The 21,423-nt window shown below is 34.4% G+C and overlaps 1 protein-coding gene and 1 pseudogene across 1 annotated transcript in view; one reads left to right on the plus strand and one right to left on the minus strand.

Annotated features, from left to right (window-relative positions):
- LOC108720786 (uncharacterized) overlaps positions 1–13,334 on the minus strand; it is a 21,304-nt gene extending 7,970 nt beyond the window's left edge. Inside the window, exons 1-13 of the mRNA XM_018444967.1 lie at positions 12,791–13,334; positions 10,180–10,619; positions 7,912–8,225; positions 6,727–7,130; positions 6,204–6,545; positions 5,968–6,112; positions 5,475–5,883; positions 5,212–5,307; positions 4,143–4,509; positions 3,556–3,774; positions 2,857–3,387; positions 1,300–1,599; positions 1–125 (exon numbers count right to left, since the gene is read on the minus strand). Coding sequence (XP_018300469.1) covers positions 1–125; positions 1,300–1,599; positions 2,857–3,387; positions 3,556–3,774; positions 4,143–4,509; positions 5,212–5,307; positions 5,475–5,883; positions 5,968–6,112; positions 6,204–6,545; positions 6,727–7,130; positions 7,912–8,225; positions 10,180–10,619; positions 12,791–12,970 — 3,872 coding nt within the window. The 5' untranslated portion in view covers positions 12,971–13,334. The remainder of the gene's footprint in view (positions 126–1,299; positions 1,600–2,856; positions 3,388–3,555; positions 3,775–4,142; positions 4,510–5,211; positions 5,308–5,474; positions 5,884–5,967; positions 6,113–6,203; positions 6,546–6,726; positions 7,131–7,911; positions 8,226–10,179; positions 10,620–12,790) is intronic.
- Positions 13,335–14,533: 1,199 nt separating this feature from the next.
- Positions 14,534–21,181, plus strand: LOC108720645 (potassium voltage-gated channel protein egl-36-like; annotated as a pseudogene).
- The last annotated feature ends 242 nt before the right edge of the window (positions 21,182–21,423 follow it).

A 21,423-nucleotide genomic window follows, 5' to 3' on the forward strand; every position in this document is an offset into this window, starting at 1 on the left:
TCCGATCTGTACCGCTTGTCGAATTTCTTGTACAACCGATGTCCTGTAACGTGCTTGGAAGATGTTCTGTGTCCTTCTGGAGAGTCCGCAAAACCTGCCGGTGGTCGAACGATCTCTTCCGACACCTCGGGAGTGAAGCAACAGGAGGGCATACACGATAGAGAAAGAAGGCAGATAGACTGACAGATAAATAGATAGAAAGAAGTACCACTTTGCATTCGTATTTAATTTTCTACGTGCAGTTGAGCATTTATGACATTGAAAATCTATAGAAATACATAGATGCTAATAGCTCATAATATTAAAGGTCTGTATATTTTCGATTATTTTAATCTTTAAGACAAATATTTACAATCTTTTAAAAGATTTATGGAACTTATTTATTTTAGTAACATTTATTTATATACAAAAAGTGGAAAAAGTAGAACGAGATTTGATATTTTTATAATTATTAAAATATGTGTAAACATTTTCTATTGTTAAAAAAAATATGTAAACTTCACAGATATTTGTATTTTAATACAAATATTTTTACTTGTAATACAGTCTTATTTTTCTTTAGAAATTACATTCGTAAAAAATGATATGTAAGAAAATATATCGAAGTTAATTTCAGAAGTAGAGGATAAATCTATACGCTATCTCTATGCGCTACTTATTTATACAACTCATTAATATATCAAGCAAAAGACATAGTTATTTGTGTAATCAACATTTGTACAAGCAGACTACAAAAAATAAATGAGATTTTTAAGGGGTAAAAACAACTATTCAAAGGATTACTACGACATTCTAAACGGCAAAATTTTAAGGAAATAATAATCATTTTCTCGATTACGTCAATATTTAGAAAGTGGCAGAAATTAAATGTGTAACAAATATACTTTGCATATCTTTACTTGTAATACTCGCAAGAAAATGCTCTAATTTGAAACTACAATAAAGATGCAGAAATGCATTTTACATTTATCTTTCTAATTTTTAAAAATTATTACGAGAAAGCTTTTGATCGTAAGCAAGTACGGTATAATGTCATTAAATCCTATTAACTCTTTGCACTTAAAGTCTCCTCTTAGACAATTCAAAGTAATTCTTGTAATGCATTATTAATATCGCATAAAAGTATAAAACACAATTAGAGAGAGAAAGACTTAAAATGGTATAAAATTGAACACATTTCCATATATGTAAAGAGCGCGTTCGAATGACGAAACAATATTATCCTCACAAAGAGGTCATCTCGGAGAAAAGGGTTAAAGTGAAAGACAAATGAATAATGCACGATAAATAATATATCACCTCTCTGCCACAATGATGACAGTGCGCAGCGTCCAAAGCGGCAACGGAGATGCAAGGCTGATCGGCGCTCTCGCTATAAAAGACACTGTCGCTGCCCGGACTGACGGATCTCAACGATTCCGCCGACAGTGCTTTCAGTCTCGCCTCCGGACTTTGTGCTTCTATGACGAGCGCTCGCTGACCATTGTGCCCTGGACTACGCTGATAACGTCCAGGACTCAAGCGACTAGAACAAACTATGTCGTCCGCGACACGGGACTTCCTTCGCGGTAAACTGCCCGTTAACGCCGCGTTCTTATCCTGCAACGCGATTGTTTATAGATATAGAATGTGCGAAGAGAGAAGAAAAAGAATTTCGCAGAAAGAGAAACTTTGATAAGATATCTATAAATGTTTAAATACAAAAAATAATTTTTTTGGAACATCAAAATGATTAAATAAAAATCTTAAACATGATGAATAGTGCTGCAAGAAGTTTTGACATTCTAGCAATATCTCATGATATGAAGTTCTGTAGGCCGATATGAATATATCGGCCTACAGAATATATATGAATCAAATTTTACATAAGAACCCGTATATTCTGTTGAAACGAATCTTAGAGTGCTTCTATGACGATTTTTTTGTTAAATACATACTTCTTTTGTACTATTCTTGTGCAAATTTACATACATTCTGATTCTGCATATCGCGCGCTAAAATATTTTTCCAGGTTTAAAACGTTACAGTATTCTTGTTAAATGATGCTCATTCTCATAAAAAAATTTTTTGCTTGTATAATTTAATAAATGATATTTTGGTGTAATTTAATAAGTGACTAATTCGAGTAATCAGTTTAGGCTACATATCATAATGTAACTATAGTAATCAAAATTCTATAGTTACGTAATATGAAGCGTAAACCCTTGAGTGTTCTATTGGATTGGAAAAAAAGTTCGTAGCACTACGAACTTCCAAATTCAAGCAACTGTAACTTTGTTAAAAATGAACGAAACTTAAATTAAAAAAAAGTTGTAAAGCTTAAAATCTCTACTTTCAAGAGACCACTATGTTTTTGGAGCCTTCGCAAATTTGATAGTTTATATATATAGATATAAAAAACTAAACAAGGATAAAATAGGAAATTTTCTTCTCAGTTTGTAAGCCTGTCACGTAACCGAAAAAAAAACTTACGGAAATTTTTGACTCTCTAACGTGAAGCTTAAAATTTCCCCCCCTTACAAAATTTTTTTATAATAAATGTTCCTAAGATTTTTTGCTGTGTTATCGCGGATTAAATGAAAGGAGCATTTTGACTTTAATTATCAATTTTTTTTTTAAATCATGTAGACATAATACATACAAATGGAATAGCACTATAAACTTTTGTTTCAACCCAATGCATAATTGATTTTAAATTATTACATAATTTCAGGATCCAATAAAATTATTTTCAGATCTAGCCAAATTTTTAGTTATTTTGACAAACCATTCTTTCCATGTACGAATCTTTTTCTCTTAATAAAAGAATGACAAAGTATCGAGTATATTAGCAATCGTCGTGCAAGTCGTGCTTACCTCATTACTGCGTCTTCTGGTAGAAATATAACCACTAGTCTTTCTTCTTGGGCTTTCCCTGGTCCGACGATGTCTCGCGTTCTCTGCACCTTCCCGATGCATGTGATGATGGTGATAATGATGCATATGATAATGATGACTGCAGCTTGAATCGTCGGACGTCGGCGCGTGTGGACCATCCTCGGTTTGCTCCATTCTCCATTCCTCCTTTTGTGGACTTCTGAGCACTTGTTGTTGTTGCTGCATTTGCGTCGACTGTTGCACGGAGTCCCGTTTTCTATTATTCCGGTGAGGACTCCGAGTCGACGTTGGCTTGCTGCGCGATCTGTGGCGATGGCTAGGAGTCGGGCTGACCTCGACGTTCTCCGGATATACCGGCTCCGCGGAGTGCTCCAGTTCTACGTTGCTCGATGTTCCTCCGAGGAAGTCTAAGCTGAAAGTTTTCTTTTTTCGACGACGTTCCTCTTCGCTCCACATGCGAACATCAGGTGGCGACTCGGCGTAACCTCCGGACGACGATCGATGACCCTCCTATCGAAGTGAAACAATAAATCTTTTGTGATTAATAAATATTTTATTTTATTTTATATACCATATCTTACAGCAACACGTAATTTGACTGTAAATGTCTTCGAACTTTTCACAAATTTGAACAAAAATATTTTTATTATATAAATTTATATAATATTGTAAACTTACATCTCGATCCAATTCAGTCTCTGAGGTGTGTCCACTGCGTGGAGCGACTTGCTCTAAATCATTATTCGGACATATATCCGTCATCGCGTCCTTTAGGTCGTAGCTACCTGAACTACTGCTGCTACTAGACCTCATTGCCGGTGGAGGTAGTTCTAATCCAAATGCAATTTCCGCTTCTTCTAAAATTGGTGGCGGACTACACGGCTCCTCGATAACAGCCTAATAACGTAAAATACAAATTTTAATTAAATTTTTTTGCTAATATGATAAAATTCTGTTGCTTAATTAACTTTAAATGAATTTTATTTTGCGGAAAATTAAGTTCAAATTAGAGTTTAAATTAGATCTATAATATAAATTAAAAATTATATAAAGTCTTAAGTCCAATTTTAATACATTTTTTATTTAAAGAAAAAATTAAAAATAAAAATTAGAAACTAAATTTGCCCCAAAGATAGGTGCAAAAAATTAAGTGCTAATGTGCATTTATATTGTGTATATAGTGATTATCTTGCAAATTTATTTAAATTGTTTAATTTGAATAACATCCCTCCGGCATAATTAAAATATAACTAACGAGCATTTACCTCGCTCCTCGCCAGACTGTAAATTGAGCTTGCGCTTTCGAAGGAGCTGCCTTCGGCGGCGGTCGCGGTGGTCGAAGCGGGCGCCGACGCCGCGGCACTGGACGTCTGTGGTGGCCTCGACCAGGAACTGGTCGTGGCGGACGTGCCTGTAGTGGTCCCGGTTTCCGTAGAAGTATTGGCAGTGACATAATCCTCGGAGGTCTCGGAAATATCGGTATTCGTACGTCCGCCCGAATCGGTCCTTGCTAGGCTCAAACCGAACTCGCTCGACGACTGCGACTGGGGTTGAGACAACGGCGGGCCTGGACTCGCGCGGCGTAATCCACTTCTCGGTCGGCCGTTACTCGCAGAAATAGATGATTCGATACTGGGAAGAAGAACGTAAATTTTAATCTAAATGTATGGAGAAAAAGACCTGAAGAAAAAGCAGGGTATCAACTTTAATGTTGTGGGATAAACATTTTATGCACATTGATTGCAATATTACTAAGGAAAAAATATATACATTGACGATAATATATTTTTTAAGGGAACGTAAGGATAAATGTTTTCGTTGCTACAAATCCCTAACCACGTATCCACTATGCATTGCTATATTGGGAGATTATAGGTAATAGTATTTTTTAACATTTTATTATACAAACACAAAATAAAGTCAAACAAAAATATAAAGTATATATAAATATTAATTATAATGATTATTACAAAGCCGAGAAAAAAATATATTTACAAAATTATAATCATAATTTTTAAAAATTATAATAATTTCTTAAAAATTATAAAAAATAAGTCCATAGAATTTTTTAGCAATTTATATCCTTTTATAAAAAGAGTTATCACAGAAAAAGTAATACCAATTATTGAAATTATTACCTATCATTTCATTTTTTTTGTTTGATTGTATGTAAAAATGTATGTCCACTCAAATATACATATTAATTTATGTACAAAATGATTATGTACAACAATATATCTTGAGATGTGTGTTCTAAGGATGATTTATCGAAAATATCGTATTTTAAATTGGGGAACTACTATGAAACCAGATCAGAATGTGTTGTAGTCTTACATATCGTATGCATAAAAATGTGCTGCTGTGGATACATCATTGTAGTAAATTTGTTGAAACTGTACTGGTAACAGATCTTGTATTCTGTAAGATCGTCTGTAAAAAGTACCTCCTATAAGTAAAGTAATATGCAAAACAGAATACAGATACGAAAATCTCTTGATATCTTTTGATCAGAGTATCGGATTGGTTGCTTCGCATATGATTTAATAACTTTAATATTCTCTACCGAAGAGATTCTATTAAAATAAATCCTAATCTACCTTGGTGTGAGGGGTTGCACCGGAGTGGCTGGTTCCAGACGTATTCTCGGACTCGGCGGGCAAGGTTCCACCTCGTCTTCCACGTCCAGAGCTTCGGTGTCCATCGAGGAACGTTGCTGATGTTGCAAAAGCAGGAGATGTCTTCTCCGCGAGGATGGCGTCAGTAGAGCTAACGAATCAGCTTGAAGAACTGTCGCTTGCGACTCGTTCCATATTCCGTCGCTGTGGTCCCTGGTCACGTCATTCGTTAAAGAATCACTGGAGGCAAACGGTGAAGTCACCTGGCCGACGATACTAGTACCGGCGATGCCGGTCCCAGTACTAAAAGCAGGCGGATAGACTGCAGTATGCAGTAAGGCGCAGGTGGGCAACGAATCGTCTTTCGGGGTCTGCGAAATTCTTCGTGTTGCTAAAAAGTATCGTTGATTATATTCTACAAGAATTTCTTCACTAACAGTAAAATGAGTGGCTATTATTGCGTTATAATACACACTTGCTGTTGCGGTTGGCGATGTAGGGGAGGTTGGAAGTGACCTAGGAAGCATAAAATCATCTGACGATTGACCTTGTACACCATCCTCAAGGGATACGCTTCTTTTTCGAAAGAGACCCCGACGTATTAGATTTTCATGGAACTCCTAAAAAGATGCAATTATTTTATAAAAAATTTTATTTGATATATTACGATAAATTTCAATTAGCAAAATACGTTTCAAAATGTTTATCTACCTCTTCGTGATGATCCTCATGAGGCGAGAGGCTTCGCAACAAAGATAGATCCTCGGGTGTCGAGGAAAATTGGACGGGTGTTCTGACAGTTCTGCCCCAAGAATCCTGCTGATTCCTTCTGCAAGTGTGAGGATAAGTCGGCTCGCTACTTTCTCCAATAAGTTCACGTCTCTCGACACGAATTTCGCCATCGGAGAAGGTCTTCTGGAGAGGAAGGAATCGATGAGTGGGCTCGGAGATCCGGCTAAGAAGCGCGCGAGCATCAGGCGACACCGGTGCCGGTTTGAAATTTATAAAAATCTCCTGATCGTCTATATCGAGGGATTTACGATGTTGATTACACTGAAATAAACACAGAATAGATAATTTACTATTAAATGATTTACTATCATTATTCTTTATCGACTCGTTGAAATTAAATTTGTTGTGTCAAATATAGAAATATGCATGATTCTACACTTTATTCTTAACAGATTAAAGTTTTTTGTGTAAAATGTACAAGAGTTTATATCAAAATACTTACAACGCCAATAGGAACAATTGCGATGTCTCCGTTTGGCAAAGTTTCTTCGACGACAACGGTGGTGGTGATAGAGCGAATAGGTGGTGGTGTTGTTGAAATAAGAAAGGGTGACCTTGGTGGCTCTTCACTTTGAGTCCTATGGAGCGGCTCGTGTTCAGTTTCCTCTTTCACTGGCGCACCAGCCTGGCCACCAAGCGGCGTTCCTAACTGTCCAGCTTCCGAGTAACTTTTGGTTAATTTTCTACCGTTGAAAATACCATTAGTTTGAGCACCTTGCGAAACCATCTTGACGCGATGGATGGTTCTAGGACTGAGAGTCACCGGAAGTATACGACCGCGAAACATTGGCGGGAGCTCGGTTTGTGTCGCCTGAGTCTTCATGGCACCGCGTTTAGGTTGTTTCTCTGGAACAAATAAACTGCTACAAATCGGCCGCGAATTGATCTGTAAACTGTAACAAAGTTTGTCAATTTATTATAGCAAACTTGAGAGAAATTGTTTTAAATAAACTTTAATTAATTTTTTAAATACTTGGTACTTTGAATATTTAAATAAAATGCAAATAATATTTTTGTGTAAAAATAATATTTTATTTTCTCTCAAGTAATTTTATATAAATAAATAAAGAATCTTTAAATAAATTTCTTATACAAAATTTATAATGACAAAATTAATTTCAAACTTGTCAAAAAATTAAAAGTTACTAATATAAAATTTAGTTCACTATATACATATGTATTTTATTTAATAATTTTTAACAATGCAGTATAATAACAAAAATTTATTTTACACTTGCAACTTCAAGTATATATTTTCGCTTTTTCATTTTATTGTGAAGAATTTTATTACATCATAGTTCTTTAATTCATGTTAGTTTAGCGTGTAGTGAGCTTTGGCGTCGCAAACCGGCCGTTAGTAAATAGCTTTAACTACTTTCCCCACATAATCTGCGATACTTGGCTTGGGATCAAAATAGCGGGACGATATGTATCATCCGTGCGCAGTTGCTGCACAGTATGAAACCTCAGATTAAATTTCAATAAAAATTAATAATTTTTTTTCAACTAAGAAACAATATAAAAATATTTTATTTATACTTTTATAATTAATATTTTATAATCTTATATTTATAGCTTATATTAAGAAACTATTCAGTCGTACGCGATATTAAAATGCATGACTTACCAAGTACGAGAACACGTGGCTCAATGCCAGGATAAGGATGAGCTAAGGGTAAAGACGAAGGCAGTATAGTATTCTGCATAGTCGGCTGCGAATCTATAAGACGTTCCGGATTATGTGGTCTCGGAGGGCTTATGTTCCTTGGGACTTCAAACGATGTAAGCGTATGCGATCTTGCGAAGCTCACGTGTTTCGCTTTTGGAGCTTGCGATATTTGCATCATCACGGAGGCAGGAGGAGGAGGTACTACTGGTGGTAAGACTGGTCGTGGACCTTCCAATTTCATGGATTCTTCGTCCTCCGGGACCCAAGTGTATCTATCGCGATAAAAAATTATACTGTGAAATTATAATACCATTAAACAATAATTTATATTGTCAATCGATATCTCAATTAATATCAGCATAATTGGAGATGGATCCTAGCTTCTATAAATGTCTAAAGCACTTTTCAATTTAGTTTATTATCACTTTAAATTATTCATATTAATTCAATCTTTATTAAAATAAGTGCTGCTTTTTTATAAAATTTATATCACAGACATATGGTAATCATCAATTAAAATTTTGTCAGTTATTTTAAAAGTTGAATAAATACTGTTGAGAATTTTTCAATAAAGTATGTTTCTTTGTTAATAATGAAAATTAAGTGAGCTAAAATATCAAGCGAGTATATATAGGTACTGTTGCAAATATGATTCGATTACACACGTTACGGATGTATCATGAGGGAAACAGAATGACAACGTGTCATTCTATCGAAGCGCATATGACCATCTTACGTATATATAAATACATATATTTTATACATTAATTTTAAAAAAATGACATTATTGCACAAAGATAATTTTTACCGTAAAATAATTACGTGAAAAATAAATGCATAAACAGAAAAATTAGTAAACTTAAAATAAGATCGATAGCACGAGACTATATTTACGTTATTCACATCATTATCTAGCTCCAGACTTTTTTCCGCATATTCTGCACATACACAGCGATTTTGCGCAACCATAATTTTTTAATCGACCGCTTTCAGTTGACCTTAAAAAGCTGATAAAGGGGCGGTGCAACACTCATTCTAATCAGAAATAAACCCAACCCTAGACACTATGCTATGAGGAGACCACGGAAGGCTTTATACGTAACAGTCGATGGAACATCGTGCTATATAAATACCTTTTTTATAAAGTCTATCTAAAACCATAAAAGATACTCGGATCAATATAAGTATGATGATAAATTTCTGAATATGACTTTTTTGCTATACCAATTGTGTAAAAAAGCGTCATCGCACTGTTAAATCTATAGTGTTAAATTTAACCTAATTTACGTCGCCACTGCTTCTACTCAATATATCGTTATTTTATACTGAAACAATAGATAAATTTGACACCGTGTAGTGCCAATTTGATATTCTATAGTGTTAAATTGACACTATATGGTATCAAAGTTTTAGTATAAAATAACGATGTATTGAGAGGAGCAGTGAGGCTACTTAAATTAAGTTAAATTTGACATTATAGATTTAACAGTGCAGATTTTTATAGATTTCTTAACAAAAACTCACAATCGACTTTTCTAGTAAAATTGTATGATTTTCCTAACAACAATATAATATATAATATTTACAATAATTTTTTGATTTCCAACTTTTTCACATTTGTAGATAAAAGAACATTTCTTCCCCTTAGACTTCAATTTCGTTTCCCTGGCACGCTCACCATTTACACTGTGACACGCCTTTCGATCAATTATGTTACTAAAGTCTTTACCGATAAATCGATTAGTAGATATACATTCTAAACGTGTCTCGACGGAGTAATTTGCCCCAAATATCCGAAGCACTCGGTTGCCAAATTGTCGAAGATAATATCGCTTTTCGCAGGTGTCAATCTCGCGTATGCAGGTATACTGCATACGATGACTACTCTAGTAATTACCGTAATTGGAATATGAAACCAAAAAAGCCATATTTGATTTGAAAAATATATGTATGTTTATATATAAATATCTCATGTATATCACGTCCATTAATATAATTGTAAATTTGCGAAAATACTTTTTTATCGCCATCGGAGAATTGCAGTTTCATATATTGCAATATTTGGAAATTAATAAATATACTGCCATCAGTTTTTCGAAGTAATTGCTCTTAAACGTTTAAATTTCTCGACTTGTCGACGCTGATAGATTATAGTTGTTTTTCGCGTTCAGAATTCTGACGGAAGAAGTCTATTACCGCAAGAGATCGATCTGTCTTCTTACTTACCTCTTCGGATCGGGTACGGTGCAAAACGATCTTGGGCGCCGTCTGAAGTAGGAACTTTCGATCCAGTCCGTCTCGTCCTCAAGGTCGTACCGCGATAAACCGCGGGAATAGGTCGGATAAGGCTGACGGTACATAATTTGGAGGGGCCTTCGGGGATAGGGCGCGTCACAGAGGTTCTCGTCGCTGGGAACGCTACGCACGCACGCCGACAGGATAGAATTCCTGGTGGAGCTGCACGGCGACGGTCCCCTCGTGGACAGGCATCCGAAGAAACCGCCGCCGGACTTCTCAACGGCGTCCAACTGCCGGCTGGTGATGCAGTACTGCTCTTTGATGTCCTCGCGCGAGTACAACGGCGTCGCGCGACGATCCCAGGAGTCCATAACACCACCAGGACCGCCGAAGCCGCTGTGGAGGTCTACCTGCGTCGAGACGTCAACCTGTCGCAAACAGGCGCGATTATATTTCCGGAAACCCAACCAGAGAACAATTCCGACGGGTTACGGACGTTGATTGACATGCGGAGCGATCTACGCGGATGTGATTGAAGTGTGGTATTTCAAAGGAATCGTTGTGAGAGACTGATTTGTATTGCTAACTGATAGGTGATTTTGATGACAACGCTTTCTGATGCTTGAGTATAATCTTGATAACAAAAGGATTTTGTCTTTCGAAAATTGAAATGAGAAGCGAATGTAACTGAGTAATGCGAGGGAAGAAAGATACCTGAAAACTAATTACTGTCCAATGCTATCAGGAAACGAGAAAACTCTCTAAATGAAATTACTGCAAAAACATATACGTAGACTTGTCATTTTTATTCGTGTTACTTTTTTAGGTAGAATTACATAAAGTTTTCACATTTTCCAGCCTCGACTGTATTTATCAATTCTTTACTTCACGTAGAGATCTGGTTTAACTTATTATTATTTTTTTACTTTTCGCTACGAAGATCTATTTGCAATATTGCGATTAAAATTAAATTTGTACAGGATATTAATTATAGATATAATTTTCGATCAAAACAAGATCTAAAACATTTATTGGCGATATTAAATTTCCGGCAAACTTCCTTGCTAGAAATTTGATATTCAAGATTCGAAATACTGGTTTAAAAATATTTCTTGTTATGAATGTTGAAACATGAAATCACACTCGTAAAAAATGAAAAAAACAAAAGGTTCTCGTATATGATGGTATTGTCTTCCGCGGGACAGTTAAAAATTGTATCGCTCTTCGCGCCCGCGCGATTGAGTACTGTAAACTGCTTCATTCATTGAAGTTCTGTAGCTATACACGGCTCATTGTACCGAGCTACGTTATCGGAAATCGCAATAGTCGCTGCATTAAACTTCTGTAATTTCCCGGACTTCATTACCGTTCTTGCATTATTCCTTTCCTAAGCATGGAGTTCCGCTATCTTCTGTCCATGGTGATGACATTGTCTAATGTCTATCGTATTATCGGTTTCCGGAAACAGGATTCATTCGGCTTGTTCTCCGTTTAGCAGAGATCAACGAGACGGACGAGGGAAACGTTTCAGCCGTCACCAAACGAAGAGCGTTTCTCTCGAGGAGATTGACCTACATTCGGTCGCAGGAAACGGATTTTGAAGCGCGAGCAATGTCCTCATTCTCCAAGGAAGAGAAGATTAGAAAATAATATTATTATTTACCTAACCCAAAGAAAGCTTGTCATTGCAGCATTAATTCATTTTTTAATTAATTAAAAAATATTTATAAACAAAATAATAAACAAAAATTGTTGTTGATTTAACAATAATAAATATAGTTAAATATGTAGATAAGTATGTAAAAACAATAAAGATATATAATAAATAGTAGCAAAAGAAAATAAACTGCGCATAGAAGAAAGTACAATATATTCCTCAGAAACTTTGTTCCAAAAGTTAATTAAAAAATATACACTATTTTAATAAATTTGTTTATTAATTAGTAAAATATATCAAAAGTAACAAGCAATGAATAAGCTCAAGTTTAACCTGTCAACGATTGACAAGATTTGATTACAACTGCAAACGCAGTAAATAAATTTCAATTATCAAAAAACGCTCTAATTTTTTTCTTTTTATAATACAGATGCGAAAAAAGATATAAAATAAAAGTTATGTAAAATAAGAATTTTGTTCAAGTTAGTACAATAGTATCGATACTGCATTACTTACAATTTAGTTTATATAGATACAAATGTAACATTATATCATGGTCGTATGGTCGTAAAGCTGTTGTATGCGTTACAATAAATCAAATTCTAAATTTGTTCTTCTGTATGAATAACGATTCCATAACACATAAATCATGAATTAAAAAAGAACAAAACACGATTTTTGTTAAAGTAAAGCTGAAGCTTTCGGCAAGACTATGTCTATTCATTTATATTTATTAGTTTATTTATTTCTCATTATTTATAATATGCGTTCCATTTTTAGAGTAAATAAAAGTGTAGAAGTGCCGTGAATGAAAAACGCGGTTGTTGGTTTGGAAAATAGTCGTACAGCTCAACTGATCCAATGCTCCAGCAGTTGAATATACATTCGCGTTCTTTCTACGCATAAACATGTCTATCATTGGAATTGGGATCTCGACGGTACCTGAGGATAATAAACGGGTGTCGTTCTGCCGACAACGTTGGCATCTCCCCGCATAGTAGGCGGCATGCTCGCGGATGCCGTGGGCAGATTCCTCGGGTTCATGGCAATTTCGGGACCGGGATGGATCCTCCTGACACCCGCCGGACCACCGGCGGATGCCACGCTCGGTGCCTTCACCATCCTGGGCCGCACCCCGCGCGGTCACACCGACTGGCTAGGAAAACGGTTGCGAACACGCACACCAGCTGGCCTATCGATCTACCCACTTTTTCCCTCTCGAACGAGAGTAATTGTCCTACTCTCGGAAATGAACCGAGAGATTCCCGCGAGCGAGCCAGCTTCCTCGTAGACTATCTCGTCGGCGCGCTTCGCACCCGCAGGACCTTCATGATCGCACGAGCGGGATGACGGATCCACCACCCGACTGTGTCCTTACGCGACACTCGCGCCTCGACGGATTCGCGGTAATCTGTCGTCGGCAGACTCCTGGCGATTGATACGTGCCGCGGAGGATCCGACAACGACGAGTGCGAAGGTGGCGATGGTGACGGCCACCACGACGACGTTGTGGCATACGTCGGACACGATCGAAGCGACGCGTCTCGGTGGTCCTCGCGAGAACGCGAGGGATGACGAGCTCTCCTATGAGTTGGAAGAGACGCAACCGGAGGGTGCGCGTGCTGGTGCAAAGAAGACCGCGTGATACGAGGAGAGTAGATACGGCAGAGACAGGGTGGAAGAAGCGGCGACGTGATAGAGGGGGATGAATGGAGGGAGTGGAAGCGTGGGAGAAATTGAAACGGGGAGGAAAATCATAGCGGATGTTCGCGGCAAAAGAGGGATGATGATGACGGGGGTAGTTGACGCGGTGGGGATATTTGTAACCTTCGTTACTCTCGACTCGTGTATTCGCTTTGTGAGCTGCACGGCACGTTTTTCTCGCTATCGCGTATTAATACCGTGATATTTATCCGTGTCTTGTTCGTTTAATGCCGATGGGGCAAATATTATGAACGTCGTTCATAAATAAATTTTTCCCGATTATTTTCATATAGCGGCGAACTCTGTCGAACTAATTAACGACAATCTCAACACTTTTCTACTGAAAATTTTATAAGAAGATCTTACAATTAATTCTCTTCGTAATCGGTAAAACATTAACCGAAATGGAAAAGCATTTCTTTGTGTTATCCGAGGTTGCGCCAAATGATAAAGTGATCAAATAATTAATCCATGTTAAATTGAAACATTTATAATTACGTAATAATTCACATGTACAATTATATAATATTTACATATTTACATACCAAATTATACATATTTACACTTAATACAAATATAATTATATTACATAATTATATTTCTTATAAATATATAATTGTAGTATATATTGTATTTGTATTTATATTTTTGTGATTATAAAATTATTTAATTCTTTCTCATTTTTTATACTATGAGTTGACTTATCCATATATATTCTTAATTATCTGAACGCCTAGTTTATATCACAGAATGTTTCAATGTTAAAACATCATGGTAGCAAATAATTAGGTGAACAGTAATCAGGCTAATAGCATTGTCGCTGAATCAAAGGTAAACCAGGAAATGAACGAGAGAATCGTTCCGTTGCGGGCACGTGTGCATATGGGACAATGGCATTAGCTGGAAGGAAAGATAAAAAAAAGCGACATGTTAAACATACTGTGATAGAACTGGCATGTTGCGGCGATGAATGAGGAGACCATGGGGAAAGCGGGTGGCGATGGTAAGAGCAGTAGAGGGAGCGAGATAAACGAGATGACACAGTTGCAATATTGAAAAGACAAGCCGGACGCATGTTGGCACGGCGGAATGAAACAAATATGACGTCATAGACGAGCGTCGTCCTTAAAGCTGCGACGCCTACGTTTTGTGGCGTACATGCGCGTGGAAGTACCGACGCCTACGATTATGGGATGAGCGAAGAAGAGAAGGAGAAAAGGGGCGAGAAGGAGAAACGAGAGAAAGAGAGAGAGAGAGAAATTAAGAAGGAGAAAGAGGAGCAGAGTACAAGACTGGCTACGTTGAGACCAGATGGAGCTCCTGCACATCCTTCCGCCGTCACCCTGTTTGTTACGCGACCGGAACTACCCTCTGAAGTTCAAGTGACTAAGTATTTTGATCGATATAATTTTAATCACACAGTTGATAGAATTTTAATTCTATTATCTTTTTTCGTTGAGTTACTGATTTGTTTGTTTGCTAAATTTTCAACCTTATTTTTATAATATATGTGTATATTTTAACATTATTTTAATTTAAAGTTAATTCATGTAATTTATTAATGTTAAGTACTTGATATTTGTATCCAGTTAATGATACGGTTTTCAAATTTGTCAATCTTATAGATAAAAAATCTCATTTATCAGAATTGCTTTCAAAGGTAAAATTTGTGAATATATTTATATTATCATATATTTATATATATAAATTTATATATTATGTAAATGTTTTTGAAGCATCTTGTACACACGTATTTGCAGTTCTTTCACTGATACAGAGAGGTCGCACGTATGACAAATGCATATCTGTGTATAAAATCGATGCAGATTTCATATGTACCGGCAGATTTCAGATTACAAAGGGATATTAGCATTTTGATTTCATATTACATATCGAAGCATAAAAGAGAATATACATATAGAGATAATATAATTTACATTATAAATAGATATTTTAATTATACAGATATATAGTATTTAAATTTTAGATTTGTTTGGTAATGGAGAACAAATATCTTTTTTAAACTATTTAATAATAAATGACATCATAATGCTTTTGAGACTATCACGAGTATTTCTGGCATCTTTGAATAAACGACATCATTATCTGCAATATATAATTGGAAGGTTCTTTAAAAATGTATTTCGAAAACATTGCAAGTTGACATATTTTTTGCTTTCCAGAATTTGTATCAACAGTTTGACTATATATAACTTCTCATTTTATATTAATTATAAGAATGTTTTCGGACTTCATTTTTACACTGAGAACCATTTTTTTATTAATTAACGACGCAATGTGCAATTTGTATTCCAATGCTTCTTACACTGAAAAAAAAAGATTGGCTGTTGCAGCAAATTAGATGGTAAAATATGGCATAGCATTTTTAATTGGTTGCAACAGTCAATTTTTGGTTGTGTCAGTCTATCGAAATCCTATACTGACATTGCAGATAGGCTAACGCAACCAAAAATTGGCTGTTGCAGCCAATTAAAAATGCTATGCCATATTTTACCATCTAATTTGCTGCAGCAGCCAATCTTTTTTTCAGTGTATGCTTGTGAACTGTTGCCAATTTTCCTGGAACTTTTGGATAAGGCAAATCGCTTGCACGGGACTGTGCATGTAGGATAAGAAAAAATCAATATTCCATTATTATATTTTACTTCACGCTGAAAATGGCTCAAAACGGAGCCGAAACATTCGTTTCTGAAAAATATAATTATGTATTTTAATTTATGGACAACACTACATTGTTTAATTTTTAGCAAAAATAACTGCTTGATTTTTCGCAAAAATAACTTGACTCATTTTTATATTATTGGTTATTTATTAAATTGACATTATATTACATTCTTGAATAATTAATTATAATACAATGACATTTAGAGAAATTTCTGAAAATTCGAAACGTTTCTAAAGCATTTGGGTTTATTTCTATTTTTGTATACTTTATACATATACATATATGTACGTATGTACTACATTAAAATTGATGTGCATGGACATCCATGACAAATTTTAAATACATGCGAAAAGAGAGATAATGTAAATATTTATCAACATTTCTATCGTAAAATAAATGCTTTATCAAGCTTTAATTCTGTAATCCTATAGACATCTAATAGTCAACATTGTTTCATAGCGAACATTATATTACAGATATTGTTCTCGTACGTATAAAATATTCCTATTGTATATAAAATAAAAGAGATCTGTAAACTGTTTGATGTCTGTACACTGTTTTTTTCGCTTTAACAGAATATCAACATGGCAAATTCTGTCTATTACGTGACTCTACATTTCTAGCTCGATAAACGGATTTGAGTATGTGGCGAGCTATACAAATAAACAGAATTTATAGGATAAGAAAACACGTACGTGCGCGACGCAATTTATTTCTTTTTATTGAATTTTATGATTTCATGCTGTCGAATAGTCGTCAAACGAGCCTCGCTGAAACAAAGCGTGTAATTGTAAAATATTTTTTTTCTTTTGATATTTCCTCTTTAAATTGTTGAAGATTCTTGCGAAAATTCGCACGGATAAAGTAAATAAAAATAAAATTCATCGAGTAGTGTTTAACATTTAATTACTTATTAATTAGCAGAAAAGATCGACGTCAAATGCTACGCTTTATTTAGCTGCTCCTTGCAATTTTACAAGTTTCCTCTTCAAACGGATATCCTTTTCTGCGAGGAGAAGCTATATAAGGCGAAAAAAAATAAAAGACGGAAAATGGAACGATGGAGTGACATTAAATGTGGGTGGTGTTCGACACGAAACGTATAAAGTGACATTGAAGAAAATCCCAGCGACTAGATTGCCACGGTTAACGGATCGACCTTAACGAATTACGATCCGGTTGAATGAATACTTATACTTTTATGACAGACATTCAGATCTTTTTGCGCAAGTGCTCAATTATTATTGCAAAGAAACTGTATTATCTCACGGACAGTCCACTCTTTAAAAAGGAAGTGAAATTTTGGGGTCCCGTTTGGATTAGGTTGATTCGATAATTTTGCTCCAAATAAATTGCATAATGTCATTTAACTATCAATTGAAAATTATATATGTCTTGAAAAATAATATGATAAAATAAGATACATATACAGTATTAACTTATTTATATAATTCTATTAACTCTATTAAATTATTTATATAATTATGAATATCAAATTCAATAATTTCGTGTCAATATTCTGTCAATTATTCAATGCAACTCTAATTATGCTTACAATCTGTCGCATCAGACAGATTAATTTTAATGTAAATCTAATTTCTTCTTTATTTTATTAAAATTATAATTGTAATTAGCATCAGTTTTCTAAAAAAATTAAACCAAAGATTAAAAAATAAAAAAAGCATTGTTGATATCTTTAAATAAGGTTAGTTATATTTTCTTTCACGCATAAATTAAAAAGAATTTGAAAAAAATAATGGAATGGTAAGAAACATCATCACTTTGCTGATACTTGATCAAATGATAAATACCGCAGGAAAATTCAAACCTATGTAGAAACTCTTTAAATAAAATGTTTATTATATATTTAATTATTTAAACAAAATGTTTTTATTATTATAAGCTTTTATACATTGTTTTGTGTGATATGTTTCATATAGAAACAATTTGACATAATTAATTTATAAGTAATTATATCATTCATGGAATAATTTAATAATCTCTTAATTAAAATAACTGTCTCTAGGTAGAGCCGTGTTATTGCCATATACAGTATACATCAAGATTCGCAAGTCACCTTGGCAATCCTCAATAAGCTCGACGTCGAGGATGAAAAGCTCAGCGACGAAGAAATCGCTCGGGTTTTCGGTTTCGAGGACGAGTATCGTAAAGGGATTTTAACGAGATGGCAAAGATTACGGTCTCGTATTTGAGGATTCTTTTCGAACCGTACTCTTCAGCAGAAGCCAAACATATAACCTGTGTATCGATATTTTTTATCCATCTATCAGTATTCAGTTTCTGCGTAAGGAAAATCGCGCCAGTGGAATTACCAAAGGATAAACACGACTATACGAAAAATTTAAGAAAAGTCTTTTATAAGTCTTTTCAAATTGATTTTTATCGAGCGTTTTTTTTACTGGCTTGTAATGCTTAAGTCACTCAATGTGGAAACACTCCGCTGCCTTAGTCTTATTATATTTGCTTCTATTTAATTATCATCGTTAATTGCATTTTACTGAATGTTTAAGGTTTGTCTGTTCGCGCGCAAGATAATGTATGTACATACATTCATAAGGGAATTTTTTAAAGTACTAAATTCTTATTCTAATAAAACTTTGTATACATACAATTTACGTAAATAGAAAAATTTACTAAAGTAGAAAATATCAATTGTGGCTAAATAAATAAATGATTTTAAAAAGTGAAGTCGTCCTTTAAAGCAGTTTTCAGCTTTTTTTATTATATTTCAAAAAGTATTTAAAATATATTAAAAAAGTGCTTTATGAAAATTTTATAGTAAAATTGTCTCTATTTATCTATAATAATATTGTTGATAAATTGATTAATATTAATAATACTTTTAAAAATAATTTTAGAGATAATTTTATTATAAAACTATAATTATAACACAATTTCTTAATATCTTGAACAATTTTTTAAATATAATGAAAAAAAGTTTAGAACTACTTTATATATTTTCTATAAATTCTATTTATGTAACCTGTATAGAAAGTTTCATTAAAATCAAAATTTAATATTTTCAGAAGTTCTCTTGTCAGAACAACATAGTGGTAAGAACTACATACATAAAATATATACATTTATATAAAAAGACATAGTGGAGACGTAGTTAGAAAACGCAGTACTATTACTGTAGGTGATTAAATAAACTATTTTGTAACTTATTATAACTATGTTATAAAATAGTTTATCCAAATATATACAGGGTGTTTTCAAATTCGCGCCCGTGAAGTACAAGACGCGATACTTTATGCTAAAACAAACAATTATTTCCTTTTGCAAAATGCGTCTGACAAGTAGTTTTTGCAGTAGAGCAGGTTGAAATTATACGAGTAATTATTTATCGAATGTAATTTTACTACAGGAAAAAGTTGTTCGTTTTAGCATAAAAAACAACTTTTTCTTTTAACAAAATTGCGTCCAATAAGTAGTTTTTGCAGGAAAGCAGGTTGAAGTTAACAAAAATATATATGTATGAAAAGCAGATTTTTCAAAATGCGTTTTGTCCAAAACTTATAATTTTCAGGAAATGAGAAAGAAAGCAACAAGAAAACTGCACATCTTACAGAAAATAACAATTTACCAATCAGTAAGATGTGAAATGCAATTTTCAACAAAATTGCTAAACAGTTGCTAAAAATGTTAAATAAATACATTTTGTTTGTCCCTAGTTAAAGGACATAATGCACTTCAAATGTCAAGATTTTTTTCAGCACATAAATTGGTGATGTAGAAATGCTTTCAGAACATCGTAGAGTAGCTTAAACTATCAGTCTGTCAACACTGAACATTATGTCATATCTTTAATCAAAAAAATTTTGGACAAAATACATTTTGAAAGTCTGCTCCTCATATATTGCATAAACTCTACATAACTTGTATAGTTATTACCTATATAGTTGCTACAACTATGTCTTTCTCTGAGTATGTATCATATATGTATTCTCTGAGTATATATCATATATACTTATCCTAAATATTTTATTATAACGTTAATTCATTCTAATTTATAATTAATTAACCGAGCTATCTTCGGTCATGGTAACATATGAACACTATGAAACTTAATTACAAGTAAATCTCAGCCTGAAGCGCTTTACCATGTCGCCGGTCAACGCAATCGATCTAGTAGCGACGATGAGCTTCTATACGGAATTTCTGACAAAACCAAACCTTTATCTAAGAACTTCTGTCAATAGCGCGCGCACTTGCTCTACAACTATTCAAGTTGACGAGGTACTTGTTCGGACTTGGAATCCTTATCCATACCTTTAAGGCGTCCACCAAAGAGTTGGCTTTACTGATCTTCTTCATCGTACTAGGAATCTTGCTTTTTGCCAGTCTCATATTCTACGTTGAACGCTCGCAGGTACATTTCAACTTCTGGTTTCACGAGAGCTAGATATTTTAAGGGCACAGTTCCAAGTGCGGTTTAAACAAAACGATAGAACTTTTACAGAATCTGCTGAAAGCAGTTTTCTGTAAAAAAAAAAACTTTTAAAACCTAGTTTTAGACTTGATTTCAACTCTTCTTTCTGTGTAATTGCATATAAATATATATTAGCTTTAAAGATAAAGTTAAATAAATTTAAGAAAATTTCTGCTTGACTATTGTTGTCTCTGATCTTTGAGAATGAGGATTAAATATATTATTCTCGCAAAATTTGTGTGATATCAAAACTATGTACTTTTCTTGTTGTAACACTGCAGGAAATTTCCAACAACGATTTTGACAGTACACTGCCAGGTTTATGATAGGTTTTAGTTACGATAACCACTGTAGGTTATGGCGACATGACACCGAAAACTTTCCCCGGCATGTTTATCGGCAGACTGTGTGTTCTCGCCAGTGTCTTGACTATCGCTCTTCTAGTTCCGGTATTGTCAGCAACTTTTCCATGTTTTATTCGCACACATAGATACTCGCATTATATTCTCTGTATATATCTATTAATGTACATATAGCTATCCAATTACGATAAAATTGAAATTAATTTTAGATAAAAATTGAAACATGAAAAAATAAAATTTTCAAGCGCACAGTAAGCTATTGAAGCAAAAAAAAGACTAACTTCTATCACTTTTTCCAAGACGAATGAGATGGTCATATCAGAATTATGTTGACACTGCAGTGAATCGCTAACTTCTACCGAGTTTAATT

The sequence above is a fragment of the Mycetomoellerius zeteki genome, unplaced genomic scaffold (genome assembly GCF_001594055.1).
Source record: "Mycetomoellerius zeteki isolate Tzet28-1 unplaced genomic scaffold, Tzet1.0 scaffold155, whole genome shotgun sequence".
Classification (NCBI taxonomy): Eukaryota; Metazoa; Arthropoda; class Insecta; order Hymenoptera; family Formicidae; genus Mycetomoellerius; species Mycetomoellerius zeteki.